Below are 23,996 nucleotides of genomic sequence, written 5' to 3'. Positions count from 1 at the left end.
CAATTTTCTTCATCTAATTGATCTCTCTCAAGTTCAATCTTCATGTTCTAAGTGTTCTTCATATATTCTACAAGTTCTAGTTACATAAAATCAAGAATACTTTCAAGTTTGCTAGCTCACTTCCAATCTTGTAAGGTGATCATCCAACCTCAAGAAATCTTTGTTTCTTACAGTAGGTTATCATTCTAATACAAGGTAATAATCATATTCAAACTTTGGTTCAATTTCTTTAACTATAACAATCTTATTTCAAGTGATGATCTTACTTGAACTTGTTTTCGTGTCATGATTCTTCTTCAAGAACTTCGAGCCATCCAAGGATCCGTTGAAGCTAGATCCATTTTTCTCTTTTCCAGTAGGTTTATCGAAGGAACTTAAGGTAGTAATGATGTTCATAACATCATTCGATTCATACATTTAAAGCTATCTTATTCGAAGGTTTAAACTTGTAATCACTAGAACATAGTTTAGTTAATTTTAAACTTGTTCTCAAACAAAAGTTAATCCTTCTAACTTGACTTTTAAAATCAACTAAACACATGTTCTATATCTATATGATATGCTAACTTAATGATCTAAAACCTGGAAACACGAAAAACACCGTAAAACCGGATTTACGCCGTCGTAGTAACACCGCGGGCTGTTTTGGGTTAGTTAATTAAAAACTATGATAAACTTTGATTTAAAAGTTGTTATTCTGAGAAAATGATTTTTATTATGAACATGAAACTATATCCAAAAATTATGGTTAAACTCAAAGTGGAAGTATGTTTTCTAAAATGGTCATCTAGACGTCGTTCTTTCGACTAAAATGACTACCTTTACAAAAACGACTTGTAACTTATTTTTCTGACTATAAACCTATACTTTTTATGTTTAGATTCATAAAATAGAGTTCAATATGAAACCATAGTAATTTGATTCACTCAAAACGGATTTAAAATGAAGAAGTTATGGGTAAAACAAGATTGGATAATTTTTCTCATTTTAGCTACGTGAAAATTGGTAACAAATCTATTCCAACCATAACTTAATCAACTTGTATTGTATATTATGTAATCTTGAGATACCATAGACACATATACAATGTTTCGACCTATCATGTCGACACATTTATATATATTTCGGAACAACCATAGACACTCTATATGTGAATGTTGGAGTTAGTTATACAGGGTTGAGGTTGATTCCAAAATATATATAGTTTGAGTTGTGATCAATACTGAGATACGTATACACTGGGTCGTGGATTTATTCAACATAATATTTATCCATTTATTTCTATACATCTAATTGTGGACAACTAGTTGTAGGTTACTAATGAGGACAGCTGACTTAATAAACTAAAAACATCAAAATATATTAAAAGTGTTGTAAATATATTTTGAACATACTTTGATATATATGTATATATTGTTATAGGTTCGTGAATCAACCAGTGGCCAAGTCTTACTTCCCGACGAAGTAAAAATCTGTGAAAGTGAGTTATAGTCCCACTTTTAAAATCTAATATTTTTGGGATGAGAATACATACAGGTTTTATAAATGATTTACAAAGTAGACACAAGTACGTGAAACTACATTCTATGGTTGAATTATCGAAATCGAATATGCCCCTTTTTATTAAGTCTGGTAATCTAAGAATTAGGGAACATACACCCTAATTGACGCGAATCCTAAAGATAGATCTATTGGGTCTAACAAAACCCATCCAAAGTACCGGATGCTTTAGTACTTCGAAATTTATATCATATCCGAAGGGTGTCCCGGAATGATGGGGATATTCTTATATATGCATCTTGTTAATGTCGGTTACCAGGTGTTCACCATATGAATGATTTTTATCTCTATGTATGGGATGTGTATTGAAATATGAAATCTTGTGGTCTATTATTATGATTTGATATATATAGGTTAAACCTATAACTCACCAACATTTTTGTTGATGTTTTAAGCATGTTTATTCTCAGGTGATTATTAAGAGCTTCTGCTGTCGCATACTTAAATAAGGACGAGATTTGGAGTCCATGCTTGTATGATATTGTGTAAAAACTGCATTCAAGAAACTTATTTTGTTGTAACAAATTTGTACTGTAAACCATTATGTAATGGTCGTGTGTAAACAGGATATTTTAGATTATCATTATTTGATAATCTACGTAAAGATTTTTTAAACCTTTATTGATGAAATAAAGGTTATGGTTTGTTTTAAAATGAATGCAGTCTTTGAAAAACGTCTCATATAGAGGTCAAAACCTCGCAACGAAATCAATTAATATGGAACGTTTTTAATCAAAAAGAACGGGACATTTCAACTCTTACCCATCTTGCTACTACTTTGATATGATGTGTTCCTATCAAGAAATCGATAGGAATGTTGGTTATATGCCCTTAGGCTTTACTTGGAGATTAATGGAGTTGCAACTAATACTCCAATATTATATAGCGTATTATTAAAGTTTAAGCATGTGGATTGTGATAGAACTTGTTGGCCGACATTCCCTAGAAATAACCCACTACAATTATCTAAACCCCACATGAAAAAGGTGATAACAAAGTTATATAGATATTTACGGATTAGGATTGCTGCTACGTGGTATTAGATAGTGATTAGGATATTAGATAAAGAGAAGATTAAGATATTGATAGTGATAAAGTATTAAGATAATGACTGATTCTATGTGAGGAGGTCTTAGTTGAACAAATAATACCCAAGACCCTACCCATTTCCAATTGTCGACTTGTTTATGCTGCTGCTAGGACTTTTCTATTTCAATTAATAAAAGTAAACGAATGCTAATGATGAAAACATGGTGGGCTACCAGGTTATAAGTTTAGTTGAGCCGAAATCTGACTATTGCTTTAAATGGACCGTTAGTAATTTAATGGGTTTTGCAAAATGGGTATTGATATGATCAGAGTTATGGTTCGATAAAAGAAAGATGATGGTGATTATGATTTATGATCGTGATTATAATTTATAATTATGATTAGAATAATGTTATTGATGGTCTTGCGATAATGATGTTTTAGTGATGATTAATAGGAAAGAATGATGAAGGATCGTGATAATTGATTTAGTGGTAGGGTTACTATGTCATTTTTTTATGCAAGCTCTAATGGATAGGAAAATTCAACGGGCATCGATTTATTCTAGGTTTGATCTTTTAAGTCTTGCGCTGATACAAACATGGGTTGATAAAGTTTGATTTTATTTGGGCCATTAACCTTAAACAGACAAGGGAACCTGATTTAGATTAAATACAATTTTGATATGAATAATATCAGAAGAGTGAGGTGGATCTGATGGTTAAGGGGTGTGAGGGGTTAACAGGAGGTCACAGGTTCAATCCTAATCTGTGGCATTTTTTAAAAAAAAAAATTGAAGAAGAAGAAGAAGAAGCAACAAATACGGATTATAAATATATACGTTATATATTAAAATAGAATAGAGAAAATGGAGGAATGGTTAGGGTGTATCAGTTTAAACGAGAGGTTGGAGGTTCAAGCCCAGGCAAGGACACTTATTTTTTTTTGGAATACTTGAGGTAGTTTCATATTACTTATTATTATTATTATTCCTATCATTATTATTATTATTCCTATCATTATTATTATTATTATTATTATTATTATTATTATTATTATTATTATTATTATTATTATTATTATTATTATTATTATTATCATAAGTATTAGTATTATTATTAGTAGTATTATTATCATTGTAGTTATTAATATAAATAATAGCGTCATTATTATTATTAGTAAAATCATTACTTTTAGAATTATTATTATTAGTATACATTATTATTAAAATTAACATTTTTATTAAAAGTATTATTTTTATTAAAGTTATCATTTTATCATTAATATTAAAAGTATCATTTTTAACTTTATTATCATTATTATTATTTTTATCATTCTAATATTATTTTAGTATTAATACACTTTTAACAAACAAAAGATATATATACATATATATATATATACATATATATATATATATATATATATATATATATATATATATATATATATATATACAAAAATGTATTAAATACATATAACATAACAAAATTATTATTTTTATTTATTTTAAATATGTAAAATAAATATATGAAATATATAGGCTATTAATATAAAAATGATATAACTAATAAATTATTATATATATAAATTTGTTTGATTACAATTATGTGTATTAATATATATATATATATATATATATATATATATATATATATATATATATATATATATATATATATATATATATATATACATACATGATATAGATTCGTGAATCCGAGGCCAACCTTACACTTGTTCAATGTCGTCATATGTATTTTTACTACAAAATACAGTATGGTGAGTTTCATTTACTCCCTTTTTAAATGCTTTTGCAATATATATTTTTGGGACTGAGAATACATGCGCTTTTATAAATGTTTTACGAAATAGACAAAAGTAATCAAAACTACATTACATGGTTGAATGATCGAAGCCGAATATGCCCCTTTTTGCTTGGTAGCCTAAGAATTAGGGAACATCACTAATTTTGAGAATTAGTGCACGCCTAATTGACGCGAATCCTAAAGATAGATCTATTGGGCATAACGAACCCCATCCAAAGTACTGGATGATTTAGTACTTCGATGTTGTTTTTATCATGTCCGAAGGATTTCCCGGAATGATAGGGGATATTCTTATATGCATCTTGTTAATGTCGGTTACCAGGTGTTCACCATATGAATGATTTTTGTCTCTATGCATGGAATGTATATTTATGAGAACTGGAAATGAAATTCTTGTGGTCTATTAAAATAATAGAAATGAATGATTATGATAAACTAATGAACTCACCAACCTTTTGGTTGACACTTTAAAGCATGTTTATTCTCAGGTGTTAAAGAAATCTTCTGCTGTGCATTTGCTCATTTTAGAGATATTACTTGGAGTCATTCATGGCATATTTTGAAAAACGTTACATTCGAGTCGTTGAAATTCATCAAGATTATTATTAAGTCAATTATAGTTGGAGGTATTATGCAATGGTATGCATGCCGTCAACTTTCATTGTAAAGAAAGTTTGTCTTTTAGAAACGAATGCAATGTTTGTAAAATATATCATATAGAGGTCAAATACCTCGCGATGTAATCAACTATTGTGAATCGTTTATAATGTATATGAACGGGTCCTTTCATTCAAAGCAAAAACACGAATTAGTTAGGTTTTTATTTCCTTTCAACATTCAAGTTCATTAATCAATCGTTTGTTTTTTAATCTCTTCTATGTCGGTATGATTCTTTATCTTATTTCTTATCCTTTATTTGTTTTTACTTTAGTTATGGGCTAACAGCCTTACATATGCTTGAATCATGTAAGACTTTGTGATCATTTACCTAAATAATTAAACTGTATGGAACAAAACAGAAACTCGGATTTGGGATATGAAGCCGCCGGCTTCATGAACCAAAGCCGCTGGCTTCATCTAGTAAATATAGTATTCGTATGTTATTTATACTCATATCAAATTAAAAAGTATTCGGCGAAATTATTCAACACCTTCAACGAAGCCGTCGGCTTCGTTGACAAAGCCGCTGGCTTTATGTGATAAAAACAGAAATTAGATTTTGACAAAATCTCTGGAATTCCTGTTATGTTTTATGTCTGATTAAAGTACCACCGTTAGATTAATCTGGTTTACATCAATCAATTATTATTAGGTTCTAACTAGAACATCACTAGGTTTAAAACTTGATAAACTTAAACATAATCGGATTAATTTAGTTGTGAGGATTATACCTAGTAACTATAATAAGGGTTTGGTTAATCATACTAAATCTATTATCAGGTCTTAATGCAAGCAAGAAATCTAGTCATCTATTTTAGGATTAACATGATCAATTAATCTTGAAGTAGATATTCTTAGGTCAATTATTAATCTGAGTGTGATCTTAATTCAAAAAGGTAATTGTGAACAAAGTATGAAAGATTCAATCATGTGTTCTCTTTATTATTGTTTATCTTTTCTATTTATTTATTTCCAATTCACTTGTTATTTTGTTTAATTACTATTTAAATCTTAAATCCTAAATTTATATTCTAAAAATCCACTCATTCTCTTGGGACGAACCTTAACTTACCTAATACTAAACTACATCTGATCGAGTTTTGTTACTCGTTAGGGTGTTAAAAGTAAATCGTAAATTAAGATATCATAAATTTAAAAGTAGATTAAAAAGGCACGCATTATTGCACACACTTTTGACACATCAACTTTTTGGCGCCGCTGCCGGGGAATCGCAGTGGGATCAAAAGAATATAAACTAAAACACCTACATACAAGTGGTGACTGTCTTCCTTTAGGGAAAGGTTGTTAGGCTTCCGATTTAAAGGGCTCTGCCGGAACCTAGACGCTGACGGCCATTTGTTGGTGAATAACTTAAAATACTTAAAGCACTTGAAACACTTAGAAATACACAATGAATGATTTAAATCTTTCTATAGAAGATCACTTAAGAGCTTCAAGACAAATTCATGGAACCACTTTAATCCCACCAACTATTAAAACTAATTTCAGTATTGAAAAATAAATACTAGACCTAATTAAAGAAGAATGTCCTTTTAATGGAACTATTGAAGAAGATGCTTATCAACATCTCCGTAACTTTACTAGTATGTGCACGCTTTTTAAATATAATCAAATAGAAGATGAACATATTTATCTTATCCTTTTTTCTTGGACACTCAAGGGAGAAGCTAAAGATTAGTTTAACCAACTTGCTGAAAGTAAAATCTCTACATTGGATCAAATGGTTGAAAAATTCTTAAAATGATTCTTCCTACCTTCTAAAATGATAAGATTACAAAATGAAATAAATCAATTTAAACAAGAACCTCAAGAAACTTTATATGATACTTGGACTAGATATCAAAAATTAATAAAGTCATGCCCTCAACATGGATTAAATGATGTTCAAAGATTAATGCAAATCTACAAAAATATTACTGTAGCTACTAGAAAAGAAATCGACACCGCCGCTGGAGGTGCAGCCCTTTCTAAAACTCCCAGGGACTTACAGCAGTTAATTTTCGATTTAGCCATTTAGTCACATGATCGGTATAAATTAAATAAATATCAACAAGAAATTAAAATTAGAAACGAGATAACTTCTTTACAGGATAAATTAGAAATTTTAGAAAAAGAGTTAAGGGAATTGAAAGAAAAATCTATTATAGAAAATGTCTCTCGGGTATCACAGGAAGAAACTATAAGTAAGGGATTAGCAGACATAATGAGAGGATATATCTACAATCAAACTGATTTAAATAATGTGATCTTATATAAAATCTCTGAGTTATATCATAATCATCAAAATTTGATACTTAATTTAGAAAAAGATCTAGGAACCTTATCTAAACAATTAGCTATTAGGGAAGCTGGAACACTACCATCTAATACGTTAGAGAATCCAAGGGGAAGTTTAGAAATACAAGCTATAACTACTGCGAGTTAAAATAACACAAGACCCTGTCACACCTAGTTAAGAGGAAAATTATGAACCACTTGATGAAGCTAGTATTAAAAAAGGTAATGATGAAACTTCCTTAAAAACAAATTTACCACCTAAAATTGACAAGCCCTTAGAACCTGTTCCATACCCTCAACAACTAAGGAAAGCTAAACAACAAAAAACTTTTATGTTTAATAAGATAAATGTTAATATTCCTTTGATAGATTTATTAAAAGAGAATCCACATTATGGAAAATATTTGAAAACCTTGTTATCTAATAAAGGCAAAGACGCTAAAAATTCCTCTAGATTTATTATAAAAGAATGTAAAACTATTTTTCAAAAATTTGATATAGCCGAAAAACTAGGAGATGCAGGAAGTATTATTGTCCCGTGCTCATTTAATGATTTGAGAATATATCAAGCGTTGGCTGAAACCGGTGCTAGTATTAATTTAATGTCATATGCATTATATAAAAGACTAGGTCTAGGAGAAATAACTTCCACTAGAATGTCTATTTGCTTGGCCGATAGTTCTTTTAATTACCCAATGGGAATAGCCGAAAACATACCTGTAAAAATTGATAAATTCACTTTTCCCGAAGACTTTGTTGTCCTAGAGATGAAAGAAAATGATAAAATTCCAATAATATTAGGAAGACCATTTCTAAGAACTGCTGCTTTAGAATTTCAAACGCAGACTAAGACATATAGTTTAGGGATAGGAGACGACATAATTACTTTAAATAATAATCTTGAATTAGTTCTTTCTTGTCGAACGATAAAACATGTAGAAACATGCATTGAAGAGGAATTCGATAAATTTTTATCAATGGATATAGATGAATTTGTATGCGCAATAAAAGAAGAAAATCTTGATGATGAGTTTGAAGAATTAATGAAAGATGAACTAAATGATTTCATAACAGAAGAAGAACACGAACCTATAACTGATGAATTAAGAATAAAACACTCTCTCGAAGCACCACTAAAACTAGAATTTAAAGAATTTCCTTCTCATTTAGAATATGTTTTTCTAAAAGGTGATTCTGAACTTCCCGTAATCATTTCCTCCAAATTATCTAAAAATCAAAAAGAGCAACTCTTGGAAGTCCTAAAGAAACATAAAAAGGATTTCGCTTGGAAAACCTCTGATATTCCGGGAATTGATCCCACCTTCTGTACTCATAAGATTCTATTAGAAGAAAACGCAAAACCCGTAATTCAAAGACAAAGACGTCTAAACCCTAACATGGTTGAAGTCATAAAAAAGGAAGTTTTAAAATTGTTAGATGCAAGAATGATTTATCCGATATCCGATAGCCAACGGGTTGGTCCAGTACAGTGTGTCCCTAAAATGGGAGGAACCATTGTTGTCCAAAATGAAAATAATGAATTAATTCCCACTCGAATCGTTACCGGTTGGCGAGTTTGTATAGATTAACGTAAATTAAACGAAGTTACTCAAAAGGATCATTTCCTGCTTCCATTTATTGATCAAATGATTGAAAGATTAGCTGGCAAGGAATATTATTGTTTCGTGTATGGTTTCTTTGGATATTTCCAAATTCCGATAGATCCTAAGGATCCTTTTGGTACTTTTGCTTATCGAAGAATGCCTTTTGGGTTATGCAATGCCCCTGGCACCTTCCAAAGATGTATGACCGCTATCTTTCACGACATGGTGGAAGATTTTATGGAAGTCTATATGGAAGATTTTTCCGTCTTTGGAACATCCTTTGACTCTTGTCTATCCAATCTCGATAAGATGCTTGCTCGTTGTGAAAAAACGAATCTTGTTCTTTTATGGTAAAAGAAGGCATTGTCCTTGGTCATAAAATTTCTAATAAAGGAATTGAAGTTGATAAAGCAAAAAATCAATGTTATTTCCAACCACCTTTTGAATTTAATGAAGATTGTAAAAATGCGTTCTCCATCTTAAAAGAAAAACTTACTAACGCACCTATTATAATATCACCTGACTGGTCCAAACCTTTCGAACTTATGTGCGACGCTAGTGATTATGCTATAGGAGCTGTCTTAGGACAATGAAAAGAAAAACATTTTCATCCAATCTACTATGCTAGCAAAACATTAGCAGGAGCTCAATTAAATTATACATCTACTGAAAAAGAGTTATTAGCTATAGTCTTCGCACTCGATAAATTTCGTCCAAACTTAGTAAAGAATAAAGTAACAGTTTATACCGATCACTCTGTGCTTAAATACCTGCTTAATAAACCTGACTCTAAAGCTTGACTCTTACGATGGGTTTTACTCCTTCAAAAATTTCATATGCAAGTTATTGATAAAAAAAGGAACTGAAAATCTGGCAGCAGATCATCTTTCACGTTTAGAGAATCTTAATCTAGACAATTCAACCGAAATTAGAGACACATTCCCCGATGAATGTCTCGTGATGATCTCTGATGAGTCATACCCATGGTTTGCTGACTTTGCAAACTATTTAGTTGCAAAAGAATTAAGAGAAGACTTAACGTATCAACAAAGAAAAAAATTCTTCGCCGATTTAAAATATTAGTTTTGGGAAAGTCCTTACTTATTTAAAGTAGGACCCGACCAAATTATTCGACGTTGCGTACATGGTAAAGAAGCAAATGAAATCCTAATACAATGCCATAGTAGTGCACCAGGAGGACATTTTGGTCTGAATTACACAGCTCGCAAAGTGTTAGATTCAGGACTTTATTGGCCTATCATATTTCAAGATGCGCATAAATTACTTCGATCGTGTGATGCATGCCAACGAGGAGGAAATCTCTCAAAACGTGATGAAATGCCCCGTCAAAATATTCAAGTATGTGAAATATTTGATGTGTGGGGTATTGATTTCATGCGACCATTCCCATCTTCTAAAAAAAATCAATACATTATTGTAGCTATTGACTACGTTTCTAAATGGGCTGAAGCAAAAGCTCTTCCCACTAATGACTCGCGAGTAGTAGTTGACTTTCTTAAGAAATTATTTTGTCAATTTGGTTTTCCTAAAGCTTTAATTAGTGACCATGGAACCCATTTCACTAATCAACTACTTGAAAGAGTTCTTAAAAGATATGGTGTTAACAATCATTTTTCTACAGCTTACCACCCTCAAACAAGTGGTCAAGTTAAAAACACTAATAGAGGATTGAAAAGAATACTCGAACGAACAGTTAAATATAACCCAAAACTTTGGTCTCAAAATTTAGATGATGCATTATGGGCTATCCGAACTGCCTACAAAACACCTATAGGAACTACTCCTTTTAGGTCGGTTTATGGAAAAGCTTGTCACATACCCGTTGAAATTGAACACCGCGCATATTGGGCTTTAAAACAATGTAACTTAGATCCAAAAGAAACAGAAAAACATAGATTACTTCAACTAAACCAACTTGATGAACTTAGGCTTTCTGCTTATGAAAATTCAATGATTTATAAAAAGAAAACGAAAAGATGGCACGATGCACGAATTAAAAACATCAAAAGATTTCTTAATAACATCAAAAGATTTCAACCAGGGGATAAAGTCTTAATTTTTCAATCAAAATATAAATTTTCTCCTGGAAAGTTAAAATCTAGATGGATGGGTCCTTTTATAGTTAAGCAATCTTTTTCTACTGGATATGTTGAATTATATAATAAAAAGGGATAAACATTTAAAATAAATGGGCATCGATTAAAAATCTATTTCGAAAAAGTTGCATTACCTGGAGGGGAAGTAATCTCCCTCACCACCATTAAAACTTAAAAATCATGACTTAAAAGCTGTAGAGTTTGTAAAATTTTTGTATATTATTTAAAAAAAAAATCGAAAAATTGAAAATTTGAAAAATTAAAACGAAGCCGCCGGCCTGGTAAAATCAGCAAAAGCTGCACCCTGTCATTCAGCAGCCGGCTTGGATTTAAAGCCGCCGGCCTTGCACTACAGACAGTTTTAAACCCTAAACTGCCCCCATTTCTTCATTTTTACACCCACAATTATTCAAAAACGCTCACAAGAAGAAAATTTGTTGTTTTCTTAATCCAACTTCTAATCACTCATGGCTGAAAGAGTAAGTTTTGATTTTTAACTTTGTATTGTCAAAATCCTTTTAATTTCTGGAAAAAAAACTGATATGCTTCCTCTGTAAAAACATGAAGCCGCCGGCATTAAATTGGAGTCGCCGGCCTCATCCATTTGATTCCTTGATAAATTTTTGTTGTTAGATAAGTGCTGGGTTATGAATTGCTATGAAATACTTGTTAATCGCTGTTGGATTTATTTACTTGATGTTAATAGACTTAAATTGATGAATTATGAAAAACCCAAAAAATTCTGGAAACACGTATGAAGCCGTCGGCATTATAAGGAAGCCACCGGCATCCTGATAATTATATCCTATTTGAGAAATATGCTGTTTGAACAGGTTTCTGGGAAAATATTTGAAATTTGTTATGCAGGTTATGAAGCCTCCGGCATGGCTTAATGAAGCCACCGGCTTCGTGGAGCTGTTTACTTTTTATTGCTAATGTTTATTTGAATTGTGTTAAACAGAGAGTTGGGAACAGGGAAGAACCTGAGTGTTGAAATCAGAATCAACTGGGCCACTTTGTACGAATGGCAAAGGTTTCCTCGGGATGATCCTAGGTTTGAAACCATGGCACGCAGGCTCAAAAGAATGCTGCGTCAGGAGATGTTGGCTCCTTATGAGATTTATTGGTCTGCTCTTGACTCAGCTGGTTTATATGATACTTATAAGGAGATGCTACAGATTAACTATTTGGTACCCCTGGCTAATAGAGGGGGGATGAGTGTTGTGTTTGAGGATTGGTTCAACTCGTTTAAAATTCGGGAGACCATCTATCCTAGTCTGGTTTATGAGCTGTTATCCTCTACTATCTGCTCTCATCACATTCAGGGTGTGACGGATACTTCGTTTTTCAGATTTTATTTGGGTGGACATGAGCAGTCCATGAGCATGGTTGATATTGCTCGAACTTTGGGTATTTATAGGGAGCCTGTTGATGAGACTTGGTTTGAGGGTTATCTTGCGAGTACTGCTAGACAGGGCTGATCGGGTACTAATCAGGGTTTTGACAATGATGTTGCTTGGAGTGAGTTGGTGACCATACTATGGGTTTTCTTAATAATGATGTGAGGAGGAAGCATATTATCTTTCCGTACATGCGTTTTTTTCATGTTCTGGTTTCTCACACTATCTCCTTGAGGAAGGAGAACACTGAGAAGCTAACTCAGCCATATTGTTGGTACTTGTAGCGACCCGAAAAAATCGTCATTGACGGCGCCGTCTACTTAGGTCCCATTACGTGGTCGTAAGTCTTTAAAATAACGTTTGACCAAAAATATGTCGCATTCATTTCAAATGTAAAGATTGTTTCAAAGTTTACAAGAATAGTTCAACCACAAGTTACGTTACAACGTTATAAGTACAAATGAAACCTATGCGACACAATTTAAAAGTAGCCAAAAGACGCTCCATGTATGCATATATACTCGACATCCAATGCAAGTATCAAAATAATGAGCGGAAGCATATATCACAAAACGTTCAAGGACCTGAGAAAAACATAGAAATTTGTCAACGAAAACGTTGGTGAAATCATAGGTTTAAGTAAGTAAGTAAGTACAAATGAACCACAATAATTATAACATTGAAGTAATATTAAACCATTCTAAAATTTGTTATCACGAGCACCCAATTATCAAGGCTTAACTTTCCATCCATAGAACCCCATCACAATAGTGTTAGAATATACACTGTTTCTCGAAAATATATTTCATCCAATAACGGTAGCGAACCGTCCGAATGAGGGTTTGTTAAACCCGTATGGCCATACAACATAAGTTCTCGCTTACACCCGGCAAGTGTAACTAATGATAATCGAATTGAGGATTTTGTTCTAACTCGTATGTAGAATGTTTGTTTTCGTACTTGTGTTCACTTTGTAAAACGAAATGTTTATGTTTTCTCATCCCAGATGTAAGTTTAAAAGAGTAAAAGTGGGACTATGATCTCACCTTGAGTGCACGAGTAATAAATTACTTCACAAGTAAACGTGTGTAAGGACAATTGCTTGTCTTGACCTAAACAAGTAGGTTGTATCAATAACGGTAAACACGATTGGTCAAAGTTGTTCAATTAGTGCTATGGCTCGTTACGACTCGATTATATAGCATGTGAATCAAATTGTCAAGTTTCATGCAAGATATAAGTATTAAAGCATGTTAGAACAATTGCATAAGTGTTTGGTTAAGTTTGAATAAAAGTCAACTTTGGTCAAGTCAAAGTCAACGAAAAAGTCAACACGTTCGGGTCGGGTCCTGAACTATTTTTCTGAGGTTTTTAATCATATATAAGCATGTTGGCCAAGTTTCATGTTAATCGGAGGTGCGTAGCATAGTTAGAATTAAATAAAAAATGGAAAGGTTGATCAGTCCCTAAACACGGTTATTGCCGCACCGCGACACAGAAGGGCCGCGCCGTGACACTGTGCGGGAGCTGGTACCTGGGCTGTTTAAATTGTTCAAGTCTTATCCAAACTTCAATTTATCATAACTAATGAATCGTAAACACCTAAAATGCATACCATACATCATTGGAAAGGTAATTTAGCGAGGAATACAACTAAACACATTTCATCAATCAAATCCATAATTAACAACAATGAAAACCTCAATAAATGATCATTATTTAACGTTTCAAGCTCAAAAATGCAAACGGTGATTCGGGAATCCAATTTACGCATACCATACACCGTTTCAAAGGTAATTAAACATACATTGCAACTAAACACTTACTAACAACATGTCATAGCATTCAATGTATCAAAAGTTCATTTCAAAGTTCATCAAACACTAACCAAAATCAAGAATTCAATCATTTTGTAAATGGAGATTTTCTAAATCAACCTACACATCAAAATGAAGCTAGTGATGCTGGTAACATATTTAACACATGAACTTTAACATTTAAACAACATTTAATCATCCAAAGTTCAAGATTAAGCACACCCATTTTTCATATTCAAGCTAGTTACTCAAAACAACAAATCGAGCAAACCATACACATATTCATGTTAGATTTGAGCCATAGACACTAATTAACACTTTTATAAGTCAAAAACATCAAGAACAAGAAATCTAGTGTTTTTAGAAAGTTACCCAAATGAGATGAAATTTGTATCAAAACGTAGAGGATGAAGAGAGGATCACGAATATGTAGTCAGATTTGTTGTGAGCTTCCTAGATCTGAATTAGATGATGATTGAGTGATTTGGTGAGTTGAGAGCAAAAATGGAAGTGGGAGGAAGAGAGAAAAGATGAAATGAATGAATGAGTGGTGGTAAAGTGGTTGACTAGTCAACCACTAGTCACCTCTTTAGTCAAGTGGCAAAACTAGTCCCTCGAAATTGGATGCGAGTGAGTGAATTAACCAAACGAATTATTTTGAAATACAGGAGAGTAAACGGGAGATGTTATAATCCAATAACGAAAATATTAAGAACATTAGCTAACGGAAGATACAAATCTAGATACGAAAGATAATATATATAAAAAAAGACGGGCGTTAAAATAATTTAATGGGAAAATGCGGGATGTTACATTACCCACACCTTAAAAGAAATTTCGTCCCGAAATTTAGTTGGAAGTAGTAGTCGTTGTCTCTTCCTCGAGACCTTGTATTGTAAATTTTACGAATGAGTGAAGGTACTCCCTTGGGCATTACAACGAACTTGACAATCGGGATCTTTATGTTGTTTTAGAGTTTGGCTTCACGATTCGCAATTTCAACTGGTCCTCCTAGGAAGTGAAGTGTGTCATCGATAATAAGTTCATCGAAAGGAATAACAAGTTCTTGTTCGGTAAAACACTTCTGTAAGTTTGATACATGGAATGTAGGATAAACGGAAACTTAAATGAGTCAGAAGATCTAAACGGTATGTAGCGGGTCTAATACGCCCCAAGATTTCAAAAGGATCAATATCGCGGATATAACTTTCCCAGTTCCCAAAACGAATTGCACCTTTCCAAGGTGCAACTTTTTAATACTACGCGGTCACTCACATGGAGTTCGAGAGGTTTACGTCTAACATCGGCATGACCCTTTTGGCAACTACGGGCCTTCTTGAGCCCTTCTCGGACTTGAACGATCTTATCGGTTATTTCTTGAATGAGTTTGGATCCGGTGATTTGCTTGTCACCTACTTCGGCCTAACGAAAAAAGAGAATGACATTTGTGGTCATATAAAGTTTTGAAAAGTGCGGCGTTAATACACGATTGGTAACTACTGTTGTAAGAGGGAAACAACTAAAAGTAACAATACATGTTTGTAAAATGTCTTTCCAAGATTTGAATTGTACGTTTGCTTGGTCCTTCGGTTTGTGGATGATACGCGGTACTCATGTTTAAACGTGTTCCTAAGGCTTCTTGTAATACTAGAAGTGAAAAGAATATTGTGATCCGAGATAATTGACAATGGTACTCTGTGTTGGAATAGAATTCTTTAAGATGGGTTTGAACAAGTTAGTTAGGGCTCGAAAACGTTTGTTGGAACAAGTTTCTTATCAGCTACAGAAAACATTCGTCAGGGCTATTCACCCTCGTGGCGAATACTAGTAATACGTGAAGAGTTTATCTCTCCATTGAGAATTTAGATAAAAGGTTTCCATATACGGAAGTATGAGAGAAAAATATAGGAGCAAAACGAGAGTTTTTGAATAGTATGAGTTTTCATCTTGATGTAGTCACATCGCGCATCTTGTGGCCAAATGTTGAGACTTTATGGGAACGGGATAGTACACGTAGTTGTATAGTTCGGTGTTGAGTAGTAGTTGGCCGTATATCAGAAGCATAAGGACGATAAGTCAAAGAAGAAAGAGGTATCCTTGGGTTGTGTATTATCTTGGGTCCCAGTAATATCAGACGGTAATAATGAAATAACAGAGTTATGTAACGTGGTACGTGGTGATGAGAAAAATTGATCGGGTCCATAATTAAGTATTCAAATTCTTCGTGCAAAGTAACGAATTTCAGTTTCCTTGATTTAGAGTCAAAAGAGTATGCCTTTCAGGCGTTCACGTAGAAATATTTCTATATTTGAGTTCCATCTTGTGCGACATGAATTTAGCTAATCAGGTTGGTGTGGATAATCACGTTCGAGGTTCGGACACGGAGAGATTTAAGGACGAACGATACGGGAAAAGTCGGAAAAGAATCTTCGGTAATAACCGGCGAGATCCAAGATTTTACGAATACAAGTCAGAGTAGTGAGGGTTTTATCCATTACGTGTGGCTTCGATTTTCGCGAGATCTACTATAATACCTTGACCACTAACAACATGGTTTAGAATTTGGACTTCGTTTAACCAAAATTCTCACTTGGAGAATTCGGCATAGAGTTGCTCTTTTCTCATGAGTTCGAGTGTAAGACGGAGATGTTGTTCGTTTTCTTCTTCGCTTGAATTGAATAGGTTAAGACATCACCTATGAATATGATAACGGATTTGTCTAGATAAGTTTGCATACGCGATTTATAAGGCCCATGAATACGGACGAAGCCTTAGTTAAACTGAACGACACTAAAAGAAATTCATAACTATCGTAACGAGTTTGGGAAGCGGTTTTGGAGACATCTTTTTCCCTTAACCCTCAATTGATGATAACCGGAATGGAGGTCGATTTTGGGATACACACGAAATCCTTGTAATTGATCATGAGGTCATTGGTACGGGAAAAAGGATATCGGTTCTTAATCAGAAATTATTTAGTTCACGCTAATCTATACACATGAAAGGAAAACACTTTCTTCTTAACGACTAGGTTTCGAGCTTCCTAGTTCTATTCCTTGGTATCAAGTCAATTTCGAATTCTTTACCCAAAAAGTTTAACGTACACCCTCCGATAAAATTTGTCGGCACGCAATAGTTTTCCGTTGGTCACTTGAATGGCATAAGTAGTATTTAAGGAAAATGGTGGAGTGCAAGGAGTAGGAGTCAAAGCCTTGGATACAAAACATTCATCGGCACCCGAATCGAATAGACAAGAAATATAAGAGTTGTTGAGAAGAAACGTACCCATGACTAGTTCATTGTCATCTCGGGAATCCTTGGCGTTAGTGTTGAAAGCTCAACGGCGTGCGTTTGTTTTAACTTTATTCTTTGGGCATGCATTTCTAAAATGACCCGGTTGGCCACATTTGAAACAAACACCCGCTTTTGGCACATTGGGCCCCTTTTGAGCGACGGGGACGGTACTTTTACAATCGCTGGCCACATGGCCACTTCTTTGACACTTGATGCAAAATGGCTTGCCACATTCACCATAATGATGTTTGTGGCACTTGTTACAATAAGGTAGGTTTCTGGCATACCCCTTCTTGCCGCCGGGGGCGAAAGGCTTCTTGGTGAAGTCGTTGCGGTTGAGGTTGCTTGATTGAGAGGCTTCCCTTTTTCTTTTGTTGCTACCCGATCGATCCTCGGTCGTTGGTGTCGGCGCTTCAAATTCATCCACCGTTTCTATAAATTGGCGGGCCATCGTTAAATCCTCTTGTAGGTTAGCGGGTCTTGATGACATTACCCTGTATTGAATGCTCTTAGGGAGGCCATCCATGTAAAGTTTAACTCTTAGGGACTCTGGAGTCATGAGGGTTGGACATATTAAGGCTAGTTCGACAAACCGTTGATTATAAGCTTTGAGATCATCCCCGACTGTTTTTAAATTTCTTAGCCCCTGTTCGAGCCTTCGAGCCTCATCGGTCGGGAAGTATTCGGTGATCATTCTTTCTCTTAGTTCGGTCCAAGAGAGTGTGTGGGCTTCATCGGTACCCACCGATTGTACATACGTGTTCCACCATGAGAGAGCAATATCGGTGAAAGTGAGGGTGGAAAACTTGACCTTATCTTGGTCCCGACAGCCGCTTATTCTAAAAAGGACTTCCGTTTGTTCGAACCATCGGGTGAGAGCAACCGGTCCCCCGGTTCCATCGAAAGTGGGAGGTTTATACCCCATGTGTGACGACCCAAAAATTTCCGACCAAATTTAAACTTAATCTTCATATGATTTCGTTACGATAAGCAAAGTCTGTAATGTTGAGTCTCAAAAATTTTGAACTGTTTCATATATTCAATTGACCTTCGACCATTCCCGACGATTCACGAAACAACTATTTGTAAATAGATACATGTAAATTGTTATATTATTATTAGATATTGTTACTACTATCATTTCTAGAATTTATTATTTTATTACCGTTATCATTAATCAATATTATTAGTATAGTTATTATTATTGTTATTATTAGGAAATAATACAATTTATTATTATCATTATTATTATTATTAATTTTATAATTATTTTTTATCATTATTATTTATTATTATTATTATTATTACTATTAATATAATTATTATTTTTAGTATTATTATTATTAATTAATAATATTAATTTAATATAAAATAGAAAGACAGATAATTAGAAAATTCTGTTTTCATATCAAAACTTTTGTTATTTTATGATCATATCCTATGTTCATATTCTGCTTAGGGAAATGGTCGACATACATACATACAAATCGATCATTATCCTTGTTATTTACAAACCCCACCAGCTCCTACTTTCTATTATTTGTTGCTATCATTTCATATCACTAATCTCACCCGTGATTTAATTTTTGATATTGATCTTGATTGATTGATTACTGTGCTCACTGTATTTGTTAGAGCCTCACTCCGTTTCAAATATATATATCTATCTCATATATGTTAATATCACTCAAATCCACTGCTACTCACTTCTCTTTTTTCTTATTCTTGGATCAATGAACAACCATCATCACCTTCCTTCTTCTTTACGGCTGCAACCACACGCCACCATCTTCATCAACCACCATTACTTAACTACTGCTATAAACCCACTTGATTTAGTTAAGACCCAACACCACACAATTATTCACGGTTGCCACCTCAAACCCGAAAACCTTTCTATTCTAGATAGATGTAGTCGACAAGAACCACCATCCAAACCAACTCAACTATCGTCCATCATCACCACAATCGTTGAGTTTGTGTCATTCTTTTTATGATCGATCAAACCCGCTACCACCTTGTTATACTAGCTACTTCTTCTTTACGACTACAAATATCACACCCACTTCTTTCTTGTTTTCTCTCCGAGCCATCACTTCACCACCAATCTTCAACCTTAATCGCCACCCCGTCTCCATGACCACCCTCACCTACTTACTGATTCTGCTTGAAATAAGAACAACCCCAAGCCTTAACAACCACCAATCTCTCTACTCTCTCTCATCTTTTCTCTCTCCCAATTCTAATTCTGATTACTGCAACTACAGCAAACCTGCATGCTAATTAATTGTTGCTGCATTGCTAAACGATTGAGGAGGTTACCACCACTATTGTAACAGTTCCATCCGGATGCCATGGCAGTCATACTTCCGGTTATACAGCTATTAGAATATTACGGGTAAGATAAAGTATATGATATTGATATAATAAAAAAAAAGTTGAAACACGATGATGATGTGTTGTTAATTATTTCCTGTCTCCTTTTTCTTTGACAACAAGAGCCCACCAATGGGATGACTATTCGAATCCTTGAAATATTCCCACATATTACGGACTAAATTAAATGGTTATTCAATTAGGACTTGTTTGTTTAGTGGACTTTTAAATAGTTGTGGGCTCGTCATGTTCTAGTTGGAATGTAACACTTTAGATAACCCAAGCTTTTATTTCGGTTCCCTTGTAATTAAATTGAACGAGTTATTAAAAATGATGATGACTCGTGAAGATGATGATGATGGCGGTTAAGATTAGAAAACGATTAAAGTATTATAGAATGATGAAGTGTTACGTATGATGATATTGATAGTACGAGTAGATGACAAATGATGATGATGTGGATCGTGATCAAGATGATATATGGTTGTGTGACTTTTACTTTTTGGCCGACATCCATACTACCTCCACTATATTTGTATATAATAAAAATATGTTGAAATGATGGCTGATTAAACTTATCGGATTATTTATGGACTAGTTGTATAGGACTGAACTTAAATAAATTAGAAGATGATGGTTTAAATAATAGAGATGTGGGCTTCGAAATATTTCCATGCTAGGCCACGTACTGTTGGTGTTTTGGGCCAAAGTTCAATTATTATATTGTTCATTTGGTTTTTGCTGTAATGCTGATCCCGTAATTTTGTTATGATAAACAATGTCAATAAGTGATAGATGATATAAATGATGATGAATAAAAACATGAGGTGCGAAAGAAGAACGGTGGTGGCTTGGGTGTATCTCAATAGAACAATACAGAAGTAAAATTCCAAACATTATGTTACATCATGAACTTTTATTTAAAAAGGCTAACAAAGGTAGTTGGGCTACTGCAGTCCATTAAGCTTAGCGGACTCTGAGTTAGGCTAGTAAATGAGTTTAGAAAAATTTAACTGTTGGGCCGAGATTCGGTTCCTGTTTTATGATTGGGCCGAATAATGATGATGAGGGAAATAGCATTGATACAAGATAATTAGATGATGATGCGTGTGATCTTATGTTGAAAATGATTCATGATCAATGATAATAATATTGGTCAGGATGACGATGATATTATGAACATAAAATGATGATGACGATTTCATAGGAACTATGAAGAAGAAGGGAGCACATTCATTGAGTAAATGAATTAGGGTAGTGGTTAAATCAGAAATGAAATTGTGATAGAATGTTTAGGATGTTATCGAGTTAGCGGGACGTCTCGGGTTCAAACCCGGACTTGGGCATTTTTTTTTAGGGACAACATCTTTGAGGTAGTGTTTCTATAACCATTACTAATATTATTATTGTATCATTTTTAGTATTAACATAAGTAATATTATTACTAATATTATCATTTTATGAATTAATAAAATAAGTATCATTATTATTTTTTATCATTTTTTATTATTAATACTATAATTATTATTAGTATTATTATTACTAAGTATTACAAATATTATTGTTATTACTATTATTTTCATTACTATTATCATTATCATCATTATTACATTTAACATTAAAAATATTATTTTTAAACATTATTATTACTATTATCATTATTTGTATTACTAACATTTTTCTAAAGTATATAAAATAAATATAGTTAATTAAATTATTAATGAAACATATAATTAAAATAACAATTAAATCACTAATAATATATATAAATTTGTTTGAATTACCATTATATGTGTTAATATATATATATAAATGATATAGGTTCGTGAATCCGAGGCCAACCCTGCATTGTTCAATATCGTCATATGTATTTTTACTACAAAATACATTATAGTGAGTTTCATTTGCTCCCTTTCGAAATGCTTTTGCAATATATATTTTTGGGACTGAGAATACATGCGCTGCTTTTATAACTGTTTTACGAAATAGATACAAGTAATCGAAACTACATTCTATGGTTGAATTATTAAACCGAATATGCCCCTTTTTAGTCTGGTAATCTAAGAATTAGGGAACAGATACCCTAAACGACTCGAATCCTAAAGATAGATCTATTAGGCCCAACAAGCCCCATCCAAAGTACCAGATGCTTTAGTACTTCGAATTTATCATGTCCGAAGGGAGTCCCAGAATGATGGGGATATTCTATATGCATCTTGTTAAGGTCGATTACCAGGTGTTCAATCCATATGAATGATTATTTTTGTCTCTATGCATTGGACATATATTTATGAGAAATGAAAATGAAAATCTTGTGGTCTATTAAAATGATGAAATTGATCGATTATGATAAACTAATGAACTCACCAACCTTTTGGTTGACACTTTAAAGCATGTTTATTCTCAGGTATGAAAGAAATCTTCCTGTGCATTTGCTCATTTTAGAGATATTACTTGGAGTCATTCATGACATATTTCAAAAGACGTTGCATTCGAGTCGTTGAGTTCATCAAGATTATTATTAAGTCAATTATAGTTGGATATTTTATGAAATGTTATGCATGCCGTCAACTTTCGATGTAATGAAAGTTTGTCTTTTAAAAACGAATGCAATGTTTGTAAAATGTATCATAAAGAGGTCAAGTACCTCGCGATGTAACCAAATGTAATGTATTCGTCCAGATGGTTTAGGACGGGTCGTTATACCATGAAGTTCTTGTAGGAGCACCCCTCATTTGAATCACCGGCTCCATGATTGTTGTTGTTTTTAGAGGAGTAACCGTCCATGACCGCATCCACGGCGGTGGCTATCATTCGTTAAAGAGCTTGTTCGAGAGTTTCAGGAGGAGTGTTGTTTTGACCTCGGTGAGCCATTGTTCCTTCATGACACAAGAATATCGTTGATTAGTATTCTCAATAATACTAATCGTGATATGGAATAATGATAGAGAGAAAATTTTCCTTGACTTGCCCTAAATTCTTTATGGTATAATGTCGGAACGTCCATATGAGTCACCGTAATATAATCCCGGCAATTATATTACCCTAATTCACATGTGCATTCGACATTACCTCATAAAGTCAAGGTGGCGTGTCAATCAAATTAAACTACGTGAGATTAAGATGAAATAAGAGTTAGATACAAATAGAAGAGTTCGAGTATAAATGCATAAGTAGTCAAGTAATTCCTACTTCAAGTTTATATGCCGGTTGTAGTCTAGACTCACTAATGTACCCTATGGCTCGGGGTTGACACCAATGACCTCTAAATCCCTACAACCAACACTCTGATACCATCTATAGCGACCCAACATTAACGCGCTGTCTACTTAGGTCCCATTACGTGGTCGTATGTCTTTAAAATAATGTTTGACCAAAAATTTGTCGCATTCATTTCAAATGTAAAGATTGTTTCAAAGTTTACAAGAATAGTTCAACCACAAGTTACGACGTTATAAGTACAAATGAAACCTATGTGACACAATTTAAAAGTAGCCAAAAGACGCTCCATGTATGCATATATACTCGACATCCAATGCAAGTATCAAAATAATGAGCGGAAACATGTATCACAAAACGTTTAAGGACCTGAGAAAAACATAGAAATCTGTCAACGAAAACGTTGGTGAAATCATAGGTTTAATTAAGTAAGTAAGTACAAATGAACCACAAGATTTATAACATTGAAGTAATAGTAAACTAAACCATTCTAAAATTTGTCAAGGCTTAACTTTCCATCCATAGAACCCCATCACAATAGTATTAGAACATACACTGTTTCTCAAAAATATATTTCATCCAATAACGGTAGCGAACCGTCCGAATGAGGGTTTGTCAAACCCGTATGGCCATACAACATAAGTTCTCGCTTACACCAGGCAAGTGTAGCTAATGATAATCGAATTGAGGATTTTTTTCTAACTCGTATGTAGAATGTTTGTTTTCGTACTTGTGTTCACTTTGTAAAACGAAACGTTTATATTTTCTCATCCCAAATATAAGTTTAAAAGAG

At 33.4% G+C, this 23,996-nt stretch overlaps 1 protein-coding gene across 1 annotated transcript; it reads left to right on the top strand.

The window, feature by feature from the left end:
* Positions 1-7,302: 7,302 nt before the first annotated feature.
* LOC139863921 (uncharacterized) lies at positions 7,303-12,578 on the top strand. Its single transcript, XM_071852522.1, has 6 exons — positions 7,303-7,519; positions 7,746-8,851; positions 9,776-9,966; positions 10,165-10,980; positions 11,931-12,014; positions 12,059-12,578. Exons 1-6 carry the CDS (start codon positions 7,303-7,305, stop codon positions 12,576-12,578), a joined length of 2,934 nt encoding a protein of 977 aa, XP_071708623.1.
* The last annotated feature ends 11,418 nt before the right edge of the window (positions 12,579-23,996 follow it).

This window comes from Rutidosis leptorrhynchoides, chromosome 8 (genome assembly GCF_046630445.1).
Source record: "Rutidosis leptorrhynchoides isolate AG116_Rl617_1_P2 chromosome 8, CSIRO_AGI_Rlap_v1, whole genome shotgun sequence".
Classification (NCBI taxonomy): Eukaryota; Viridiplantae; Streptophyta; class Magnoliopsida; order Asterales; family Asteraceae; genus Rutidosis; species Rutidosis leptorrhynchoides.
Note: the sequence above shows the minus strand (reverse complement) of the source record. Positions and strands in the feature narration are given on the sequence as shown.

What these genes read in the sequence shown, in the direction of transcription:
- LOC139863921 (XM_071852522.1), top strand. Translation starts at nt 7,303, where the DNA reads ATGAGAGGATATATCTACAATCAAACTGATTTAAATAATGTGATCTTA. An exon ending in ACAAGCTATAACTACTGCGA is followed by an intron (nt 7,520 to 7,745) that starts GTTAAAATAACA and finishes TTCCTTTGATAG; the next exon opens with ATTTATTAAAAGAGAATCCA. An exon ending in CGATATCCGATAGCCAACGG is followed by an intron (nt 8,852 to 9,775) that starts GTTGGTCCAGTA and finishes CTGACTCTAAAG; the next exon opens with CTTGACTCTTACGATGGGTT.